At 40.3% G+C, this 23,963-nt stretch overlaps 2 protein-coding genes across 11 annotated transcripts in view; both read right to left on the bottom strand.

Annotated features, from left to right (window-relative positions):
• The window catches only part of LOC133663370 (inactive dipeptidyl peptidase 10-like), a 168,348-nt gene extending 164,047 nt beyond the window's left edge, over positions 1–4,301 (bottom strand). For 8 of the 9 annotated variants that reach the window (XR_009828291.1, XR_009828292.1, XR_009828296.1 and 5 more), the window contains exon 1: positions 4,228–4,301. The gene's annotated coding sequence lies outside the window, so the exon portion shown is untranslated. The remainder of the gene's footprint in view (positions 1–4,227) is intronic. The other variant, XM_062067791.1, reaches the window with a different exon arrangement.
• A 7,259-nt stretch (positions 4,302–11,560) lies between these two features.
• LOC133663372 (zinc finger protein OZF-like) lies at positions 11,561–21,231 on the bottom strand. 2 transcript variants are annotated; one of them, XM_062067794.1, is made up of 3 exons: positions 19,035–19,104; positions 18,852–18,925; positions 11,561–14,581 (listed from the first exon to the last, which is right to left on the bottom strand). In XM_062067794.1, the coding sequence occupies exon 3, from the start codon at positions 14,529–14,531 to the stop codon at positions 13,158–13,160; it is 1,374 nt and encodes a 457-aa protein (XP_061923778.1). In that variant the 5' UTR covers positions 14,532–14,581; positions 18,852–18,925; positions 19,035–19,104; the 3' UTR covers positions 11,561–13,157. The 2 variants fall into 2 exon arrangements, with proteins under 2 accessions (XP_061923778.1, XP_061923779.1); XM_062067795.1 differs by lacking the exons at positions 18,852–18,925; positions 19,035–19,104 and adding an exon at positions 21,156–21,231.
• Positions 21,232–23,963: the final 2,732 nt, after the last annotated feature.

Below are 23,963 nucleotides of genomic sequence, written 5' to 3' on the forward strand. Positions count from 1 at the left end.
GATGCTGGCAAGAAGCTCCTCTGCGCACCCGTGTCACACAGGAACCGTCGTCCGGAGAGGGAGTTCTGGATAAACAGCAGCCTGGCAGCGCTGCCGTTGCTCATGGCCACTGCTGAGCGGCCATTCTGGTCGACGTTGCCCTGGCGTTTCCCGGCGGCAGTCCACTGAAACTGCACCGGGGACGGCACCGCTTGGCTTTGGTCCCGAACCTTGCATGGAAAAAACAAAGTCCAAAATCCAGTCGCTGCCTGGGGGGTGCAGCACCAGCAGCGAGAGCGGAAGTATCTGCCATGGGCTTTTCTGCCCCAGCCGGAAACAATGCGGCCACATAGGTTGGTTGGGAGGCTAAAAATAACTTGTCTGCTTCAGCAGCAAGTTCGCGGCAGTCCGAGATGGCAGTGTTGGCTAAAGCAGCCCGCACCTGAGAAGGCAGGAGTCTCAGGAAAAGCTGCTTGCATTTTGTCCATAAGTTCAGAGGGCTTACAATCACCAAGATAAAAGGCGGCTACCTCTCTCCACATCGGAGAGTTTGAATGTCTTTAAGAGGTGAGCCTTCAACATGAGATACTTTCCCCCCTCCGCTGGACGCGTAAGGACGCTACCCACTCTGGTCGCCGTTGCACTGCTGAGGGAGGGAAGGACATAATAAAACTTTGTGTCGTCCTCAGTGATACCATGCGGCGCAAACTGCACTTTGGCCTGGGCAAACCATGCAGTCGTGGAAGAATCCCCAGAACTCAGGCAGCTGCAGTGAAACTGCATTCGCCGTCATGGTTGATAATATTCTCTGAATGCATTCAGTGAAGCGTCAGGGTCACCAGTGCTGCGTTTGTAACGTGAAAGCTAGACAACTTGAAATATCTTTGACCCACAAACGTGTGCGCCGTTTATTCAACCAAAGACCAGAAGACTTTTTACATCAAGCGACTCAAAATGACGGTCACAACTAACCCCCACCTTCCATTTTAGAGGCTAATCTTTCCTGTGATAAAATGGCAACCAAGGTATTCAAAAAAGTTAACCAACGAACAAGATTTCTCTACAGAATCTCCTCTCTGGTCAACAAAATCACCATGAAGATTCTAGCGGGAACCCTCATTCAACCGTTTTTCGATTGCGCATGCACCTCCTGGTACCCCAGCACCTCCAAAACCCTCAAATCTAGACTCCAAACATCTCAGAACAAGCTAGTCAGGTTACTTCTAGACCTCCACCCCAGATCACACCTCACTCCTACCCACTTCTCCAAAGTGGGCTGACTCAGGGTGGAGGACAGAGTAAAACAACTTGCACTGAGCCTAGTCTATAAAATTCGCTACACCTCCCTGATACCGAAGTACATGTCAAACTACTTCCTTAACGTAAATGACCGCCATAACCACAACACCAGGGGGAGCTCCACAAACCACGTTAAACCCAAATTCTGATATAACAAAGGTCTTAACTCATTCTCCTTCTATGCCACATCAATATGGAATGCACTACCAACAGGTGTAAAAGAAAGTGCATCTCTATCCTCCTTTAAAACCGCACTAAAAGAACACCTCCAGACAACTACAACCCTAGACTAAACCCTCCCCCCACTGCATCCCACCTTCCCGGATTGTAAATATTCAAATGTAAATAATCAAATGTATATATTTGTTCTTATGCTTTCACTATGTTCACTGCTCGCTGTACATATCCTACGAAGTCAGACCGACACTGTTTCAATGTCCATTTCTCAGATGATATAATTGTTGATGACTGAAGTGCTGATATCAACCAAACCTATAGCCCCCCTCCCACCCGCCCCAACCCCCTCCACATCCTACCCCCCCAGATTGTAAATAATGTAAATAATTCAATGTATATGCTCTGATGATTAACTTGTGTGATGACTGTTTTATGCTGATAGTATATATTTGTACCATGAATTGATTAATGTGGACCCCGACTTAAACAAGTTGAAAAACTTATTCGGGTGTTACCATATAGTGGTCAATTGTACGGAATATGTACTGTATTGTGCAATCTACTAATAAAAGTTTAAATCAATTGATCAATTGGGTAAAACTCTTGATCACTTAAAGGGGCTGCACCAAATTACTCACACTTAACTGCATATATCAGACCTGGGCATTCTGCGGCCCGCGGGCCACATCCAGCCCTTTGTGCGTCCCTGTCCGGCCCGCGTGAGGCCAATCATAAATTACAAAATAAATTTTAAAAAGTATCTATGTCGAGTGTGCAATACAACGGTGCTGCTTTTGTCTTGAAAAGCGTTATTTGTATTACTTCCATGTGGACGTATGCGCGTGCGTGATTGTGAGTGAATGTGAACAGCTGCAATCACAAATTACAAAATAAAGTTGAAAAAACATCTATGTCGTGCGCGCAATACAACTGTGCTGCTTTTATTTTGAAAAGTGTTATTTATGGGCGTATGTCCGTGTGTAACCTGTGAGTGAAGGTGCACAGCGTCAAGTGATGCACGGTTTACACCCGAGACGCTAAAAAGAGAAAAGTTGATGACGAATGGCGTGTTTTCAACAAGACATGGACTGCCAAGCAACGTTCCCTCTAAGGTGCGCGCCTGCGCAATTGTGCACTGCTCAAGCGTCCTCTGCGCACAGCAAATATATGCCGCGCACCAAATCAAACCCATCTGAATTCTAAACAAAATAAACACATTTATTCTGTGTAATTTTGCAATGCAACTATGAGTGACAGTGACAACAAGCGGCCCTAACGGTGTTCGTCAACACCGTTCAATTGAACACCGTTCAATTATTGTAACGTCTATCGAGATGCTTCAAGGCCAGGAATTATATCGATCACTTTATTGAGCAAAACTGTTTATATTCGGCCATAACCACACCAAAACACGAGTAAAAAACTTCTATCTCGAAAAACTAGTCATTTTCTGCCGTACAAACCAGGCCAAAACCAACTTGTCATCTGTCACCAAACGCATAGCACTAAGCCACTGGTGCGTTTATGGCCACACAGAAAGTCGGACAACTCAAACACCACACAAAGTTACACTATGACTCCTCAGTCATACGTGTGCTTATTCTACTGTCATTTATTATTAATGTTAATTTATTTATATTAATCATGGAATGCTGTTACTAGAGAAAGTTACAGGAATGCACACTTCATCCTATGCTTACATTTCATTGTGCAACATGAGGATGTTTAAGGGGAACTAAATGTGATCTCTGAAAGGGGTACACATGATTTCCAAAGCAATGCTTTTGGTATAAAGTTAAGTTAGGTTAAATGAAAGTATTATTATTATTATTAATCTTACGGTATATATAAAAAATAATATTGAGCAAAATGTAATTGGAATATTGTCGATGTGGCCCTCCAGCAGTGCTCGGGTTGCTCATGCGGCCCCCGGTAAAAATTAATTGCCCACCCCTGGTATATATGAATGGTAAACAAGAACAACATTGTTATGTGCACTAACTAAGAACAATGGCAGTGAATAATGACGACAAAGTCAAGTAAACAGGTGTGGGGAACTATGTCCTTAAAGCAACTGCTACAATATATTACATTTTAAACAAATCCATCATTTTTAACAGCTGTTGAAGCAAAAACATATCTTATTATATGGTCTTTTTATCCGTTTGCAGGTGACACAGTTTTAAAACCTTGAAGATTTGGTCTGGTCCTGCTTATGACTGAGGTCATGTAATTCTGAGTTATGTCATGCATAAAATATGACTTTAAATTAATTGTGTAGTGTATGAGTTGTATTAGACAGAATATATCTGTCAACATACTAACAGTACTTAATAATACTATAATATGATTGATATAAGACTAACAGTACATTTAGATACTAAAACAACGATTTGGGATTAAAAACGGTTAAAATGAATGCAGTGTCACAAAAAATATGTTGATTTAATGAATATACATGCAAACACATAACAAATATATATTATGTGCGTGAATTGTGTGCGGTCCCACAATAGCAAACAGTTTTTGGCACAACATCTGCACTTGTCTCAGCCAATCAGCTGCAATCAAAACAGAGAAAACTAAAACAGTTTTCTCTGTTTTAGTTTGGCACTCGTAAGTTATTGCAATCGTTTGCATATTCATGAGAAAGAATCCTCCTTCATTTTTATGTCATCATATATGAAATGTCCGTAAGAGAATATACTTTTCGGTAATGCACCTTTAACATTAAGTGCCCCGCCATTAATCAAGAAGAAGAAGATTACTTACTTAAACGCCAGCTGCTTGTGTGCATTCGGTCCTGTTTCGTCCACAAGTGTGTACTAATCCCTCACACTCTTTTGTAACATGTGGCCTGCGGATCATGTCCCCGATGTTATGTAACTGTTATTGAGGTTATTTGTTTCCCTTTCTTTTGGTGGAGCTATTTCAACGCACACTTTAAAATCAGTTTTGTACTTATACAGCAACACATCACTGAGCACGGCAACAATCTACACCAATAATGTCCACAAAATATCCTCCAAACCTTGATCTTATCCTCTCAATCAAGACACAATAAGATAAAGATTTTTAAGGTTTTAAATTCCTTTTGTGTACCTTAAGTGAATGAGATCATAAAACTTCTTAGCTTTTGTGTAAACAGTTTTTAAGTATTTTAAAATTAAAACAACTCAATAATATTAATACAAATGTAACCCATCTGTATCAGTACCTGCCACACTGGCTGGCCACGGTTTCACTTAACCCCCTTAACCTCACTCTCATTTGCGCCGAGGCACCTATCTGGTTCAGTCCCTGCTTTTCGGTTCCGCCCGGGACTCACCCTGGGTCGACGAACATGAGAAACCAGCGTTCTATCTACAGCCCGAGCTATCAACCCGGTAACCAGCACTGCTCTGGAGGTCCTCAGGGAGTGAGGTTTACCAACGTGCAGATGGCCCAGCCACACCGGCTGGCCTCTGTTACACAAATAAAATCAAGACTTACAGTGATTATAGTGCTATAATGAATTACGGAATAATTTATATATCTCTGCGATGTCATCTACATCATATAAATGATTGTAGAAGTCTCACCTTGTGGAGTTATTTGGGTTTTGTGCTGCATAGCAAGTCATCAAAGTTTCGGATGGGCATTGATTTGTTACCCAGCCATTCAAAATTTTGATTTGGGATCAACGTCTCAAGGAGTTTGTCAAAGTATAATCACTCCGTCCAGAATTTCACAGGCTTTTTTTGTGATTGTCACACACTAAAATTCTTAATAATTTTAACTTGAAAAAGCACAAGATTTCAACAACAATTGGAAAACAAAAGCTGTATTGATTTTTTACTTGTTTATACCACACAAACTTAAAAGTAGACATTAGATGGCAGCAAAAGCACATACACTACTCAGCATCCATTGTCAAATTATTATACTTTTTAATTTTTTTCTAACTAAAAATAGTAATAATATATCATAACTACAGAAAGAAACACCATCAAATTCCTAATTGTCCACTGTCTGCTCTGTCAGCCACAAAGTGTAAAGCGCTTTGAGTCTCTTGAAAAAAAGCGCTATATAACTATAACTCCTTTCATTTCACTTCACTTATTATGCTGGACAAAAGCTCATATGTGGGTGTTCTGTTCCTTGACTTCAAAAAGGCATTCAACTCAGTAGACCATCTGGAAGCAAGATTCTGCAAAAACGACGACGAGAAAAGCATGCAGCTCACACTTCAGTCTAAGGGAGCATAGTCGAAGAATGCACAAGTTTGCTGTAATCACTTCGTTAAAGGTTTGTTTGATATACTTTTAACGTTCATCATTTCCCATTTAAGTATTATCTTGATATTATTTGAATTTCTTAACGGCCTACTGAAATGAAATTTTCTTATTTAAACAGGGATAGCAGGTCCATTCTATGTGTCATACTTGATCATTTCGTGATATTGCCTTATTTTTGCTGAAAGGATTTAGTAGAGAACATCGACGATAAAGTCCGCAACTTTTGGTTGCTGATAAAAAAGCCTTGCCTGTACCGGAAGTAGCGTGACATCACAGGTTGTGGAGCTCCTCACATATGCACATTGTTTACAATCATGGCCAACAGCAGCGAGAGCGATTCGGACCGAGAAAGCGACGATTACCCCATTAATTTGAGCGAGGATGAAAGATTTGTGGATGAGGAAAGTGAGAGTGAAGGATTAGAGGGCAGTGGAAGCGATTCAGAAAGGGAAGATACTTTGAGAGGTGGGTGGGACCTGATATTCAGCTGGGAATGACTAAAACAGTAAATAAACACAAGACATATATATACTCTATTAGCCACAACACAACCAGGCTTATATTTAATATGCCACAAATTAATCCGCATAACAAACACCTCCCCCCTCCCGTCCATATAACCCACCAATACAACTCAAACACCCGCACAACACACTCAATCCCACAGCCTAAAGTACCGTTCACCTCCGTAAAGTTCATACAGCACATATATTTCCCCAAAGTTACGTACGTGACATGCACATAGCGGCACGCACGTACGGGCAAGCGATCAAATGTTTGGAAGCCAAAGCAGCGTACTTACGGTAGCGCGTCTGCTATCCAACTCAAAGTCCTCCTGGTTGTGTTGCTGCAGCCGGCCGCTAATACACCGATCCCACCTACAGCTTTCTTCTTTGCTGTCTTCATTGTTCATTAAACAAATTGCAAAAGATTCACCAACACAGATGTCCAGAATACTGTAGAATTGCGATGAAAACAGACGACTTAATAGCTGGCTACAATGGTGTCCCAATATGTCCGCACAATCCGTGACATCACGCGCAAACGTCATCATACCGAGACGTTTTCAGCAGAATATTTCGCAGGAAATTTAAAATTGCACTTTACTAATCTAACCCGGCCGTATTGGCATGTGTTGCAATGTTAAGATTTCATCAGTGATATATAAACTATCAGACTGCGTGGTCGGTAGTAGTGGGTTTCAGTAGGCCTTCAAACACATGTTTGCTATGAGTGTTTCGAAAAACACCAACTTGGCGTGTCGAAATAAAGAAAAGCAAATGTGAGCAAAACCGAAAAGCTTTTACCAAAGGCAACAATCATAAATTAATCCGTCCACACATACAAAATGTTGACGTCTATAGTTGTATTTTGATAAAGATTGGAAAAACACGCTATTTGTAAACAGCACGTGCAACAGCAACAAACATGGCTTATTCAGACGCAAAGTAAATTCATGAAATGATGCACAGCGTTAGCTATAGCGTTAGCTCACTGCTATCAATGCGCCACTAAAATAGGCCGTCTGCATCCGCAGTTATAGTATAATAATAATATCACTCATATTTCGTTAATTTTCAGGTCATGTACATGAAGTATTGTTAACGGTTTCTGGATGTTTTTTAGATGGTATACAGGGCGCAATAGAGGACCCTAAATCTGTTGACTCAATTGACTAACTATTTTTTTACGATTTTGAATGGATAAAAAAAGCCAAGCATATGTGTTCTTGTCTTACATAAAGATTGTGAATGAAAGAGAGCACATCTCTTTTAAATGCTTGCGTAGTTCCAGTATGACTGATCTGATGGTCACAGCGTAGAGGTGTTACTACACTGACATAGAATCTACGGAAAATCGGAGTGGAATATTCAAAATGGCCGACTGAATTTGTGGCTACTCACTTGTGAATCACAAGTGAGTATCCAATCACAGAAGGCGTTGAAGTCACGTTCAATGGTTCAACGTGTGGCAACCTAGAAGGGCTACTGTCAACAACTCGTGACCTGATTGGCTATCGCAACTGTCTAATTGTACACAGTACATTGCACAGACCACCGCATTGATGATTCAGAAGGCCTTCGGCAGATTTCATACAGCCCTGGCAACAAGCCTGTTGAATTCTGATTGAATAAAAGCTCTAATGTAAAAACAGCAACACTGGAGCCTAATTTGACATAATGAGAATATGATGAATACTTGTATTAAATTAGGTAAAGTAAAGTAAAAATACAATTAACTATCAATTTATGATCATGATTTATGTTAGACCAGCAGAGAAGACCTTGTTGGCCCTGATGGCCCAACCCTGCATTTTGGTACCTGGACATTAGTTGGCAACTGTGTTTGTGTATGTAGGATCCCAATAAGTGCAGAAATTGTGAATTCAAACAATCAAGGCGTTGAGGAGATATATATGAAAAAAAAAGCTTTTCTTTGCTCTAAATTAGGGCTGTGTAAGAGCCAAAAAATATATATTGCTTATGTTTCTTATTTGTACGTATGCACAGATAGGTCACATCCGGTGTTTGACACATGGGTGTTGTTTAAGTTAATTAACTAGCCATTTAAGACAGCTGGGGCAAAAGGAGAAGGAGGTTGAGTGAGCGCTGATATTTTCTGTTGACTGTCACGTCGGATCATTGCAGTCTTCTTTTTGTTTGCAAAAGTAAAACTTATACAACTGTAAAGTGCCATCCATCCATCCATCTTCTTCCGCTTATCCGAGGTCGTGTCGCGGGGGCAGCAGCCTAAGCAGGGAAGCCCAGACTTCCCTCTCCCCAGCTACTTCGTCCAGCTCCTCCCGGGGATTCCGAGGCGTTCCCAGTCCAGCCGGGAGACAGTCTTCCTAACGTGTCCTGGGTCTTCCTCGTGGCCTCTTACCGGTCGGACGTGCCCTAAACTAGTGGACTGATTAAATAAAGGAATGAGTCACAGATACAAGCCCACTTAAACCTCTAAAGGCCTTTTTTATTGATAGCAGTCGCTACAGGATGTAACAATATGAACATTTATATCACGGTTACTGTGACCAAGATTATCATGGTTATCATCTCCGTATTGTTGAGTGTGCTCAAAAAGTACTTATACATGCGCTGAAATCTTTTGGTCAAGTTATTTATTTTAATAATAATAATAATAATGGATTAGATTTATATAGCGCTTTTCTAGACACTCAAAGCGCTTCACAGAGAAGTGAGAACCCATCATTCATTTTTACAACTCATTCATTCATCATTCATTCTCCGGTGTGAGCGGCACCGGGGGCAAGGGTGAAGTGTCCTGCCCAAGGACACAACGGCAGCGATTTTTGGATGGTAAGAGGCGGGGAGCGAACCTGCAACCCTCAGGTTTCTGGCAAGGCCGCTCTACCCACTACGCCATGCCGCCCCTTAAATAAATTTTAAATAACTAAATAAATAGACCCACTATTTGGCATGTTTTTTGTTTCTTATGCTTCACTGATAGTATTCTATCTGTTTTAATGGCTAATCTTTTATTGTTTTAAATATTGGTTTGTACTGTAGCACTTTGGGATTTATTTAAACCAAAATTGTGTTACAAATATAATCTATTATTATTATTATTTTTGGCCTTTATCTTTTTTCCTCTGAGTATAGAACGATAAGAGAGCACAGCTTGTAGGTTCAATGTGCACAATTTAATAGCTTAGTTGCTCAGACAGTAATACATTTATATAAATTTAGATTGGGGTTTGTTGTTTCCTAATGGGAAATATGGTAATGTCTCCCGTGTTTATGAAAAAGCGATCTTGGAGCGGTCAGTGGGAAACGCATGGGGTATCAATTCGTAATAAATAGCACAGTCTATCAAAAACGTTTTGCACAAACCGGGAGCTCCAGCGTATGGCGCCGGAGGGGCCAGCTTGCATCCGGCTCCGGAAGGAGGTGAAGATAGATTGGGAGCGGCGGTTGGCGTGGGGGCTGGGACGCCGGAACCGGTCGAGCAATATGCCCAAATAGGTCTTGCAGCTGGGAGGAGAGATGACCCATGTTTGCTGCCATTGCCGTCTGAAAATCCTCCTGTCGGGCCGGCCGTGATTCCTGGGCGCGTAGGCTCTCCGTCAGTCGTTTGGCCTCTGCTGAGTCCATACTGGCCAGAGTATACTGTTATGCCTTGGCGAGAATGAGGACTCAGGTGCAGATGGGGGACGTTTGACACAGGCTTTATTTCAGCAGTTTCTTAGAACTCTCTTTAGACAGACTGATTTAAACAAAATGGCTACAAACTCTATACTTGATACACTAGAGCAGGGGTCAGCAACCCGCGGCTCCGGAGCCGCATGCGGCTCTTTGATCACTCTGATGCTGCTCAGCTGCATACTTGCCGACCTTCCCGATTTTTCCTGGGAGACTTCCAAATTTCAGTGCCTCTCCCGAAAATCTCCCGTGGCAACCGTTCTCCGATTTTCACCCGGACAACAATATTGAGAGCGTGCCGTGATGGCACTGCCTTTAGCGTCCTCTACAACCTGTCGTCGCATCTGCTTTTTCAACATACTATCTGCGTGCCGGCCCAGTCACATGTTGTATACGGTCTCTGCCTACACACGTAAGCGACAGCAAGGCATACTTGGTCAACGGCCATGCAGGTCACACTGAGGGTGACGATATAAACAACTTTAACATTGTTACTAATATAATGACAATGACAAACACATTTCGGGAGATCATCCGTACCGCAACATAACAGAACAAATACCCAGAATCCCTTGCATCCCTAACTCTTCCGGGCTACATTATACACCCCCGCTACCACAGATCTGGCACGCCACATCATTTAATGTGGCCCGCGAAAGCCTTGAAATAATATGCGCCAATTAAGTAGTTTAACTTTTTTTTACTACATGTATTCATTCTTTACATTTTGACAGAAAAAATACATGTAATGCATGCAATTTAATATATTTTAAATTGTAATATATGTGAATGCAACAATATGCTATCAAACATTTCAAACAGGTTTTAGTTCAAATAAAAATAATGATAATAAATATTCGCTTAACTTATGATTTCAAAGCAAGTTATTCATAAAATTGTACACTGTAAAAATGGCAATAGATTTAATGGTAAAAACCTGGCAGCCCAATTGCCAGAATTTTACTGGAAAAAAACTATAGCAGAAAAAAAACACCGTAAGATTTTTCAGTAAAATTGTGAAAACTGAGCTGCTAGTTTTTTCCTGCAAAATCAAAACATATTTTTTTACAATGTATGTAAACAAATAAAATGCATAGGCAATTGTATAATAACATCATGAGGTGAATCACTATACATTAACATACATAAATTATTCCCTGTTGCAAGCAGCCCTCTTAGGCATACTTGCTAACCTTGAGACCTCCAGGTGGGCGGGGACCAGGGTTAAGGGGGGAGGAGTATATTTATAGCTAGAATTCACTGAAATTCAAGTATTTCTTATATATATATAAATATATAAATAAAATAAATACATGACTTTCAGTGAATTCTAGCTATATATATATATATATATATATATATATATATATATATATATATATATATATATATATATATATATATATATATATATATATATATATAATTATATATATATATATAAATAAAATAAATACTTGAATTTCAGTGTTCATTTATTTACACATATACACACATAACATTCCTCTCTACTCATTGTTGTATTTGAAAGTGCAATGCTTTGCAGCCAGTAGCACAGCCTTTGAAGAAGTGTAGGTATGGGCAGTGTAATATTCTGGGTTGGAGTCAATAACCAGGCGAGGTGACGAAGTTACATCTCTTTACTTCATACTTCAGAACCGACTCCCACACTTGCCGTCAGGGTGCGCAATGCAACGTAAACTGTTGGCCAACCAAAAAGTAACCACAGAACACTATACGGTACAGTGTTCTGTGGTTATTTTTTGGTTGGCCAAGCGGACGTGACGACAGGCTGTCCTCACTCAGGTCCGCACGGACCTGGAGGGGGCGTGCCTTAAGTCCGGCTGGAAATCGGGAGAAATTCGGGAGAATGGTTGTCCCGGGAGATTTTCGGGAGAGGTACTGAAATTCGGGAGTCTCCCGGAAAATTTGGGAGGGTTGGCAAGTATGCTCTGAGGGCAGCCATAACTGCGATGTGGCCCTCAGGGACCACAAGTTTGACACACATGTTGCTAGATTGACCTTCTTCATGGCGAATTGAAGCTGAAATCTACGATATTACTGCCTCCCTCAGGTTTGGAGGTGCCATTACACCCTTCAGTTACACTGTGTCTGCTGAAGTTGACTTCAAGTCAACACAAATGAAAATAACAATAGTCATTTAATGTAAAAAAAATCAAACAAAAAACAACATTGCAAATTAAAAAATAAGCTTGTGTTTAACACATTCACTACATTTCCATGCACTAAATTAGTCTGATTTCTCAAATAATTTGGTTTATTGCATTTTTACACTGATTTTTTCACTAATGCACAGCAACCTCCACTGTTTAAAGTTTTCATAAAAAGGGATGAAAGCACATTCAGTAGATTACATGTAGCAGTAGTGCAAGTAACCTGCCTCTTTGTAAGACCTTAGTCACATGACTGCAAACGTGACACCTCATTGGCTGGTTCTGAGACAGGATCGCTTGTGTCAGTCTTGATGTACCAAAAGTGGGTCTTTAGTTTTGAAGCAAGGAATATTTCTGCACTGAATTTTTACACACAGATGTTTTTTACACATAATTTTTAAAACACTGTTTTATCAAACAGAATTTTTAAAATTAAATTTTGCTCACAATTTTTTATTTAATGAAATTATCAGCATAATTTGATGTAAAGAAATTCAGTTTACAAGCTTAAAATGCAAAACATTTAGTTACACAAGTGCCAGTGTCAGAAAAACATGTTTTAGTAAAGACACAAATCCACCAACATAGGGTTAACAGTAATTAACACTGCGGTAACTACTAACTAGTTACTAACAATAACACTACCACTAAATCTTCACTGTTTACTTTTATTTTATGTAAACTTCACTGACTGCTGATGTTCTTACCAGCACACTTTGTCTTATAAATAGTGTTATTTTTGTTAAATATTGGTTAAAAGACACATATTTTACGGTTCCACACTGGGAGATTTTATGCGAAAGAGAAACTGTATTTCATTTTTCCTTATGTCTTGCACAATTGGAGGAATTGACAATAAAGAGTCTTTAAAGTATTTGCAACTTAACGCTGTCTCTACAGTGTGTGTTCTAATGTGTTGTCAAATTTCCTTTCTAAGTGAATCTTTTACTACAAACTGAGTTGAGTATTGTATCTCACCAGTGTGTTCGTGTGTGTCTTACAATGTTTATTCATTCAGTGAATCTTTTACTACAAACTGAGTTGAGTATTGTATCTCACCAGTGTGTTCGTGTGTGTCTTACAATGTTTATTCATTCATTAAAGCTTTTGTTGCAGCTTGAACATGAAATAGGTCTTTCACGAGTGTGTATTCTCATGTGTTTTGCCAAATATCTTTTCTGATTGAAACTTTTGCCACAAACTTGGCATGTGAACGGCTTCTCGCCTGTGTGTGTTCTCATGTGTTTTTTCAAATTACCTTTTTGTCCAAAAACTTTACGACACACTGAACAAATAAACCGTTTCTCTCCAGTGTGTATTTTTATATGTGTTGTCAAATGTCCTTTCTGAGTGAAACTTTTACCACAAACTGAGCATATGAACGGTCTCTCACCAGTGTGCGTTCTCATGTGTTTGATCAAATATCTTTTCTGAATAAAACCTTTGCCACAAACTGAGCATTTGAATTGTTTCTTTCCAATGTGTATTCTCATGTGTTCTTTCAAATTTACTTTTTGTACAAAACCTTTACTACACACTGAACAGGTGAACAGTTTTGCTCCAGTGTGTATTGTCATGTGTGATACAAGGTTTGTTTGCTCACTGAATCTTTTGTTGCAGCTTGTACATGAAAAAGGTTTTTCTCCAGTGTGTCTTCTCATGTGTTTTGTGAAAGTTCTACTCTGAGTGAAACTTTTACCACAAACTGAGCATAAGAATGGTTTCTGTCCTGTGTGTATTCTCATGTGTTCATTCAAATTACCCTTTTGTCCAAAATATTTTCCACACACTGAACACGTAAACAATTTCTCTCCAGTGTGTATTCTTGTGTGTGTTGTCAAATGTCCTTTCTGAGTAAAACGTTTACCACAAACTGAGCATATGAATGGTTTCTCTCCAGTGTGTATTCTCATGTGTATTATCCGTCTACTACAGCTATTAAAGGTTTTGTCACAGTGAGAGCATTTAAAGTGCATGTTGTCAGAGTGACATGTCATACCAACGTTATAGTCTTTATCATCAGTGTCAGAAGAGTCTGATGTTGTGTCATCGCTCTCTGATAGCGGAGCCAAGAGGTTGTCTGTTTGTGATCCTCCACGGTGTTCTACATCAGCTTCCATTGTCATGAGTTGAGTTGAGCTGCTGCTTGGAGGCTCCACCTTTCTCTTCTCTTCACTTTCACCTTTGACCTCATCATATTCACTCTTCACAATGACAACAATCTCTGGGAACTCCCCTAACTCTTTAACATGCTCTCCTAGACTGATGCTGTGAGCCTCTTCCTCTTTGATGTTGGGGGGCATCGGCTCCTCCTCTTCCTCTTTAATAATGGGGGGCTGTAGCTCATTTTCTTCCCTATTAAAGCAGAGGAGCAGTTGCTCCTCCTCTTCCTCTTTAATGCAGGGTAACTGTGGCTCCTCCTCTTCCTCTTTGATGTGAGGGGGCAATGGCTCCTCCTGCTTCATCCTGGAGGTATACTCCTGCTGCTCAGGAGGAATATGTTTTTCACTGATGTCTGCAAGACACAAGAATATAAAGACATGCTTTAAAAGGCTGCATCATTGCATGAGACATTGTCCTGCACCAGCATATGTCTCGAAAGATTTCATCAGTCACTATGCTGACATTCACTCTTGGCCAAGTCATGTTTGCATATGAAAACTGCTTATCAAACATTTTACCTGCTAAAATAAATATCACACCAAAAAAAGGGCTGAACACAGCTTTTTAAGCGTCATGTAAACATCTAATCTATTGAGAGACTCCAACCACAATTGTATCTACCGTATATAGAAGAGTCTTAGCAGACTGCAACTAGGACAGGGAGTGACACTATACAGCAAGGGGACACACCGACAAAAGGAAGCGGTTCTCTCGGAAGCAAAAGATGAGCAAGAGAGCTGGCTGGCTAACTCAACTTAAGGCTAGAAGACCACCTTCACTCTTCCTAGCCAATGTTTGCTCCCTGCATGACAAAATGTACTTATTATGCCTGAGACTGTGTGTTTCAAGGGAGATGAGGAACTGGTTTGTGCCTTGTATGACAAAAACGTGGCCTAATGACAGCATTAGTAATTCAGCTTCCCAAATTGACAAACTAAAGCTTTTCCAGGTTGACCAAGAGCTCTGTGGTGGTGGTGATCTCTGTGTTTATGGCAACAACGTTTGGTGTACAAACAGTGAACTTATAGGATGCTAAAAAAGCATAAAGCTAAGGAAAATTTTTAACACCTTGTTCCAACTATCCTCTGTTCCAAGCTGCTTGAAGACAGTGCCCATCATTCCTGTACGAAGGAGCTCCACGGTGACAGGTCTGAATGACTATCAGCCAGTAACCCACACTTCGATTGTCATGAAGTGTTTCGAGAAGCTGGTCTTGGGCATGATTAAGACTTTCATCAATATCACAGTGGACCCTCACCAGTACGCCTAGAGAGAGAACCACTCTACTGACGACATCATCTCATCAGTAGTCCACACAGTCTTATGTTAACTATCAGAAGATAATGTGAGCTATGGGAAATGTGTGCAGTAGCAATAAATAGCCACCTGTTTGATAGTTTGCAGTTCAACACTGACACGAACAGCCACGCAACAAACTCAAAAGTACTGTTTAAAGAAAAAACTATGCGATGACTGCAAACCGCAAATACAAAGTTTGAGTAAAATATGTAGGTTCCTACTTTGGAAAGATCAGTAATACTGAATCTTTGTGGTATAATCATGTCAGTTTGACACTATATGCACTAGTCCTCATGGGAAATTTGGTTTTCCTTCTGGCAAAACACTTAACGCTTTGGTCCATTGGTGCTGCCAAAATCAAACAAAACCGAATGTTCCTAAGTGGGGCTTGAAAGGGGAACTGCACTTTTGGGCAATTTTGCCTATCATTCACAATCATTACGAAAGACATGACGACAGATGGATATTTTTAATGCTTCTAAATACTAAATAAATTCAATCAAAATTCCGCTTACAATGAAGCCTATGGGAGCCGTTCAGTTCTGCCTATAGAGCAGCTAAAAAAAATCCAAACACCTCCATTAGGGTTTTATATACATGATGTAAGTATATAAAGTATTTGTAATGTAGTAGCAAGCGCATTTATAATAACTTTTAACATTGACATATTTTGATAATTTTAAGCATTTAAGCATTCATTTAAAAAACGTTCACAACATTTGCTTTTTTTTTCGTCATCACTGATTATTACTCACTGCAGACTTTATCAATGCCAACAAACTTAATAACGTACAACGGCGTTTTAAAAAGTCATAAATTTTACTTTTTGAAACCGATACCGATAATTTCCGATATTACATTTTAAAGCATTTATCGGCCGATAATAACGGCAGTCCAAAGCAGGGTGTACCCTGCTTTAAAATCCATACGTCGTTGTCTTTCATAATGATTGTGAACGATAGACAAAATTCCAAAAAAAGTGCAGTTCCCCTTAAAAAAATGCTTTTGGCAGAATTTACTGTGTGTTGCTGTTATGTGCCAAGATTATATGAAAATAATACAATATCCTAACTTTTTTGCGTGTTTTCCTCGCAGCCTGAAGCAGAGGGGGAGGAGCTTCACCCCCTCTGCTGCAGACTTGACCAAATATCCACCTCGCGTTGATGTCACTATGCACTCAGAATGCAAAATCCCACAAAAAAAAAGCTTCCAAAACTGCGTGCAGGCTTCCACTTTGATTATCTAACTTTGTAACAACATTCATAGGTCAGAAAATACACATTTCATCATGAGTCCCCTTTAACTCTCAATGAGTCTAGCTGTGTTTGCCCTGTAATGAGGTGGCGACTTGTCCAGGGTGTACCCTGCCTTAAGCCAAGTGCAGCTGGGATAGGCTCTTTGCAATTGGATGAGCAGGGGTGTTATAGGTGCGACAAAAGTGCCGAAATGGGGTACAGGGGCAAACGCTTCTCATCCATGCTGTCATTGGTGAGACTATTTTGTTGTGGGAATGAATGACTTTGTACATTCGTTGAGTGAGAGTTATACATATCCCATTATATCATAAGCCCAACAACTGCTTTCAGGTGCATGCATGACCAATGTCAGTCATTTTAGTAATGTCTTCCTTCCACCTCCAAAGACATGCACCTGGGGATAGGTTGATTGGCAACACTAAATTGGCTCTAGTGTGTGAATGTGAGTGTGAATGTTGTCTGTCTATCTGTTGGCCCTGCGATGAGGTGGCGACTTGTCCAGGGTGTACCCCGCCTTCTGCCCGAGTGCATCTGGGATAGGCTCCATCACCCCTGCGACCCTTAGAGGGACAAGCAGTAGAAAATGGATGGGTGTAGCAAGAGACAAATTAATCCTTGGAGATGAGAGGGTTGAATGAAACCTACACCATTATTTGTAGATAACTTTGTCATTCATAGTATTTATCATGTTTTGACATTTGCATTGCAGAGGCTAGAGACTCTTCTTTTATTACGGAAGAGGCCTCCAATCAAAATCATACGAGAGTGGTTAGAACATGTCTTTGACTGAGAGGGCGGTCGCCTAAGTTGGTTGGATCGAAGGGCAGGTATGAAAAACTCTGTATTAAAAATAGATACACATTTTTTAATTTTGTTCACCTTAATGTCCAAATTATTATTTACAATGGGCAATTATAAAACTATTGTTTTTTGTAATGTCAAATTGCTTCTTTCTTTAAACATTTCAGAAAAAGATGTTGGAACTTGGACCATCAAAGCTGGCGACTCTGGTGTCTACGAGCGACAGTGATGTTGAACTGAACGTTTTTTTTGGTTGCTATTACAATATTTACCTGCATTAAGATGCTTTCTAATGGATTGGCTTGGTGTGACATTCACAGTTTGTACTTTTTAATTAACAAGCTGTTTGCAGTGTAATTGTTTTTTCACTGTGACGTTAACAATATTATTCAGGAGATGTTTTATGCACACGTTTTTGCTGTGATGCAGGACATGTTTGCTGTGCAATACATTTTGCTTAAATGTTCACAGTATCCATCCATCCATCCATCCATCCATTTTCTACCGCTTTTCCCTTTTGGGGTCGCGGGGGGTGCTGGAGCCTATCTCAGCTGCATTCGGGCGGAAGGCGGGGTACACCCTGGACAAGTCGCCACCTAATCACAGGAACAACACAGTCGCCACCTAATCACAGGAACAACACAGATAGACAGACAACATTCACACTCACATTCACACACTAGGGCCAATTTAATTCACTTATAATTTGGGTGATATATGATGTGCAATTTACTTTGCTCAGAGGTGATATTCTATAAAGTAACTAATATTGTATGCACCGGTTTCATTCCTGAGACGTTTACATGTAATTTGATGTTTCCTAGGCATTTGTTTATTTCCAAATTAGAAGTTGTTATGCAATGTTAATTGATATGATGCTGAAATGTTCAATAAAAACTGCATGTAATAATTCAGAAGACGTCTTGTTTGTTATGCAATTCTTTATCCTGTGCTATATGTTTTAATAATTATTGGCAGCTATCTCCTGTTGTAAGGACTGAAACTCTCATGCTTAACATATAGAAACAATTTCGGTCAAGCAATATATCGTTTATGTTCAATAGCTAACTTTAAATTTCAATTTAAAGGGGCTGTCAAACCTGCAGCTTCTTGAGGCTGCTGCTCGGCCTGCGTGATCCAGTGTGGGACATGGCAACGAGAATATTTGACCACGTCTTACTAGCACTACTACATTATGAAATACACGCCTCGTGAATAACACAAAATAAACATGAATGCCAGCTGTTCGACAGTATTTACACTCACCGTTTAGTCAATGTATGCGAGTTATGGCGTTTCACCTCGCCAGCTCGGTGGAAATGTGTAGCACCCACGCCGTTCTACAGTGTTCAAACACAACAAATACAGTAACAGTAGACTGCTAAAACATAATGTAGAATATGTAAGCATATATTGGAATAGATTGGAATAGATGACACCTTTGCTTACCGATCGATATCTTTAAAGTCAGCACAGCATCAAGGAAGTAACAATAACAGGAAGTAACAGCAAATTGTCACGTGGGCCTGACGTTAGCTCACAGTGTTGGCTGATTGGCTAACAGAAAAATCCACTGAATCTGATTGGCTCATTGGGAAGCGTGTCTCACGAAGTGTTCCCTGGAGCTCGTAAAACACAACACTAGATGGATGCAAACGTCTCTTTTCCACTCTGCTTCGTTTTACTGAAATGTTTAACAATAATTTACACATATGCACATAATTAACATAACTAAATGTGGCTTATGTTTCAGTTCGTTCTGTCTCCTGACTCTTCAAACTTGACGATCGAGCTCCCTACTCAATGGGTCTTTTTATTGATCAAAGTACACAGACATACACACTGGTACTGTAACTGTTAAGTTTGAGAGTATTTCGAACATGCATGCATCCAACATGAATGATACACCACAATTTCCAGTTTCTCTATTCAACATATTCGAAAAGTTGTAGGCAGAAGCAGAGCTTATTTAAACCTACCCCTTTTCTTTACATGGCAGTTGCTAAAGATTTTGTTCACTTCCTGTTCTCATTTTATTCACAATATACTCCATAAGTAATCACAATAAAAATAAATAAATAGATAAATAATAATTGCTGAAGTAAGTTATGTTTCATATGGTGAGATGAGTAAGATTATCTTGAAAATGAATGGATGGATGAAATAAATTCAGAATGTTTATTATGGTTCTTCTTTGTACTTTGTAAACACTTTAAGTTTGAAGAGTTTCTTGAAGTGGATCATATTAATACATTGTTTGATTTCTTTGCTTAATCCATTCCATAATTGAATTCCACATACTGACAACACTGCTGCGATGAGGTGGCAACTTGTCCAGGGTGTACCCCGCCTTCCGCCCGAATGCAGCTGAGATAGGCTCCAGCACCCCCCGCGACCCCGAAAGGGACAAGCAGTAGAAAATGGATGAATGAATACTGACAATACTGACCTGAGGTCGGCCACTTAAAGATGTTTGTGTGCTACATAAACAACAAGAATAACAATAACACAATATTCATCTAAATAAAACATCAAAGCTTTGTCTTCTCATGCTAGTCCGAGCTAGCAAAGTTGATTTGACTCGGGATCTTTCTGTGTGGAGTTTGCATGTTCTCCCCGTGACTGCGTGGGTTCCCTCCGGGTACTCCAGCTTCCTCCCACCTCCAAAGACATGCACCTGGGGATAGGTTGATTGGCAACATTAAAATTGGCCCTAGAGTGTGAATGTGAGTGTGAATGTTGTCTGTCTATCTGTGTTGGCCCAGCGATGAGGTGGCGACTTGTCCAGGGTGTACGCCACCTACCGCCCGAATGCAGCTGAGATAGGCTCCAGCACCCCCGTCACCCGGAGAGGGACAAGCGGTAAAAAATGGATGGATGGACTTCCACTTCTTCCACTTTCTATATCAACCTTCAGTCTACACATATCTCTGCCATCTGGAAACCTATATCATTTCACATTGATGCCACCTTCAGGCTTGTTAGGCACAACAACAACACGACAGCCATCTTGAGCAGAGGTTGTCACATGCACTGCTTCTCAAGGAGCAGGAGCTCAACAGCGTAGTATTGGTGGATTTCAGCCTGGATTGCAACCTGTTCAATATCAGGAGGCTGCAGATTACCACCAAGCGATGCAATACACAGCACACTCCCCTGTTAACCTTGAGCCTAGCAGGATGAGGTTGTCAGTTAACATCAATAAGACAGAAGTGGTCTGCCAGTAGAGTTCTAGCGCTTCACCTACCCCACCAATCTATACCATCAACAACAAACCATTGTCAATAACCCCCTCTTTTAAGTATTTGGCAGCATCCTTTCAGAGGACTGTATAGCATTAATCAAGAAATTCAGAATCTGATCAGACAAGCATCAGCTGCCGTTTGGAGATTGCGACGCTGCTGTTCCAGGACAGCAACCTCCACCTGCATACTATAAAGTTGCGGTCTACCAAGCAGTCTGCCTCACTACTCTCCTTGACAGCTGTGCGGCATGGGTCACATACAGTTGCCATATAAAATTACTGGAGCACTTCAGCATAGGTTGCCTGCAGCGAATCTTCAGACTCACCTGGCAGGATCGTGTGCCTCACACAGAGATGCTTGTAAAGACCAACTGCAGAAGTATCAAGGCCATGATCACCCAACACCATCTGCGATGGCTTGGCCATGTGGTTAGATTGCCTCCAGGCATGGTGCCCCGCAGGGTATTGTTAGGCCAACTACACTGCGGACGGCACCTGGCAGGTGAGCTAAAGAAGAAGTATCAAGATCAGCTAAACAGTTCCATTAGGAAATGTAACATCAGGCCTGAGGACCTTGTGGTCATCACTGCTGACTGTGCCCCCTAGAGGCAGCACTGTAACTTATGACAGGACTCACCAGCTGGAAAGGGAGCAAACCGCCAGACGGGATCAGCGCTGTATCAGGAGAAACACAACCAGAGATGCCAGGACCACCACCACAACAACCAAAACATGTTGTTACGATTTAGAAGGTTTTGAGGGATTCCTTATTAAATAAAAAAGAAAGGTTAGCTTAGAATGCATTTTAATTTTACTTATATATTGATGATGCTTATTGAATAGTCATGCATAATAAAGTAGTCTAGAAGATAGAATAATTACAATTGTATATGAAATGAACCTACTGTGTTTTTGCTTCATTCTTGTGAGACTTCGCATGTGAATTGTCATGTCTGTTCATGTTTTTGTTTTGGTCATGCGTCATGTCTGTTCATGTTTTTGTTTTGGCCATGTGTTTGTTTTTTGGACTCTTTTTAGTTCCTGGTTGCACTTCCTTGTTTGGTTTAGTTTCCATGGTCACCCATTAGTTTTCACCTGTCTTGTCACGCACCTGTTTCACGTTTCGAGTCACGCACCTGTTTTCACTGATCACGTGACTATTTAAATCTGTCTGTTTCTGTTGTTCGGCCTGGCGTCCTCACACTATTTCGTCACTCTGCTTCATGTCGTGTCACAGTTCTTTACCAAGTAAGTTTTGTTCATTTATGCCACAGTTAGTGTTTTTGTTTTATTGTTCATAGTTTTTGTGCCCACGTGCATATCTTTTGTTTCTTAGTCAAGTTTGTATTTCCGCCTTTGTGCGCGCCATTTGTTTGCTTCCTTTTTGTTTGTAGTTTATTAGTGTTAAAAAATAATGAATCATGTATTCAAACTCACGTCTGGCTCGCGCCAACTTTCCGTTGCCTTCTGGAGAAACAAGACCCAAGAACCCAGTCGTGACATGAATGAAGCATTAAGGAGTGGGACTATCCATGACTAGCTGCAGTGTGCTCAAACAACCACGAGGTCGCATCTGTGAGAAGATAATACTGTATCATCTATCTCTCTTTCGGACTTATAAGGTCTTAACAGGTCGGTAGTGCTTTTTTCACACATTCTTCACTCACACTTAAAGTGAACGATGAGGCAAAAATACATTGTTACCTACTGTATGATTGAACTAGTTAACCTGACTCTGAACAATGGCTAAGCGGATGTTGAAACCCTTGAGTAACCTTCAAGGTATGATCTTATTTAACGTAAGATCTCCCGTTGTTTATTTAACAAGCTAAAGAGGTAAAAAACAAACAAACAGGACAGGCAAGGCCAGGGCTTTTTGAGGTTAGCAATAGACTATTTGCCATGGCAACCGTGCTGATGGTTCACACTTTGCTCAATGGAAACGTGTAAAAGACCCCTAAAAAGTCACAAATGAGGCTATCAGATACTGACAGCACTAACTGCCTGGAAAGGACAGCCTAATTTTGTGAAACTTCTCCAACTCAAAAGAGCAGAGATAAATTGACCATCAGAGTTCTTGCCTTTGCACAATCTAGCATGCATTGATGTGTGTTGGCAACAACCCAAAGAGCCTCTGTAAGTGTATGTATGCAAATAAATGTAAATGATGACCACTGAAAAGAGTGTCTGACAACTTTCTTATTTCTTTGGTTGGTGCGACCACGCAGCGATTGGACACAGTCCAGGTTATTGGAATCCATCGCTGAACAATGTCCAACCTACAATAAAGTATGCTGCACCAGGATTGGACTCTACAACCATCACAGAGTTCACTGTTAAAGTCATTAGTGGATGTCATAATTGGATTCGATGGACAACCAAGAGAGACAGAGAGTGATGCCTTAAATTTTCCCAATAAACGTATACCATAACCATATGTTAAAAAAAAACCAAATGTGTTTTGTTAGTAAGATTTCAGTAAAATGATGAAAATGATAATTGGCAATCAGCCACTGTATATAATTGTGCTTAAAAGGCCATGGTATTACCGGTAAATCAGTTGCATGCCACTAACAATGACAATAACTGCTAACCTAAATTATGTGCCAAAGTTGTAGCTCCATAAATTTGAGCGATGTTCAGATGGAGTTGTTTTGTGTGTAGGTTTTCAAAAGATAAAATGAAGAGGCAGACATGAACGGCAGAGATTTTGTGCCAAAGATTGTTTAGTCATATGCAGCTGTCATTTCAAACCGGAAGATTTTGACCAGGCCGGACAGTCAACTCATTTAAAGGAGGAGTAAAACCATCCATCTCTAATTTTCATGACCATCTATACAGATTGCTTTTAAGAATGCTGTAGAAAAGCATAATTGGGTCAATGAGTGCAGTGAAAAAATGTAGAAGAAGCATATGGTAATTTTTTTAACTCTTTCATGATGATTTACGGCAAACATTGTCCATGGAAACAACTTAGTAAGAAGCAAAATAAGAGCAATCAACCATGGATGACAAAGGAGTTGAAAAATCCTTGTAACAAGAAAAATACTTTATGTACAACATTCATAACACAGAGATCCACAGAGTTAGAAAATAGGTACAAAACATATAAAAAAAACAAGCTAACTAGCATA

The sequence above is a fragment of the Entelurus aequoreus genome, linkage group LG13 (assembly GCF_033978785.1).
Source record: "Entelurus aequoreus isolate RoL-2023_Sb linkage group LG13, RoL_Eaeq_v1.1, whole genome shotgun sequence".
Lineage (NCBI taxonomy): Eukaryota > Metazoa > Chordata > Actinopteri > Syngnathiformes > Syngnathidae > Entelurus > Entelurus aequoreus.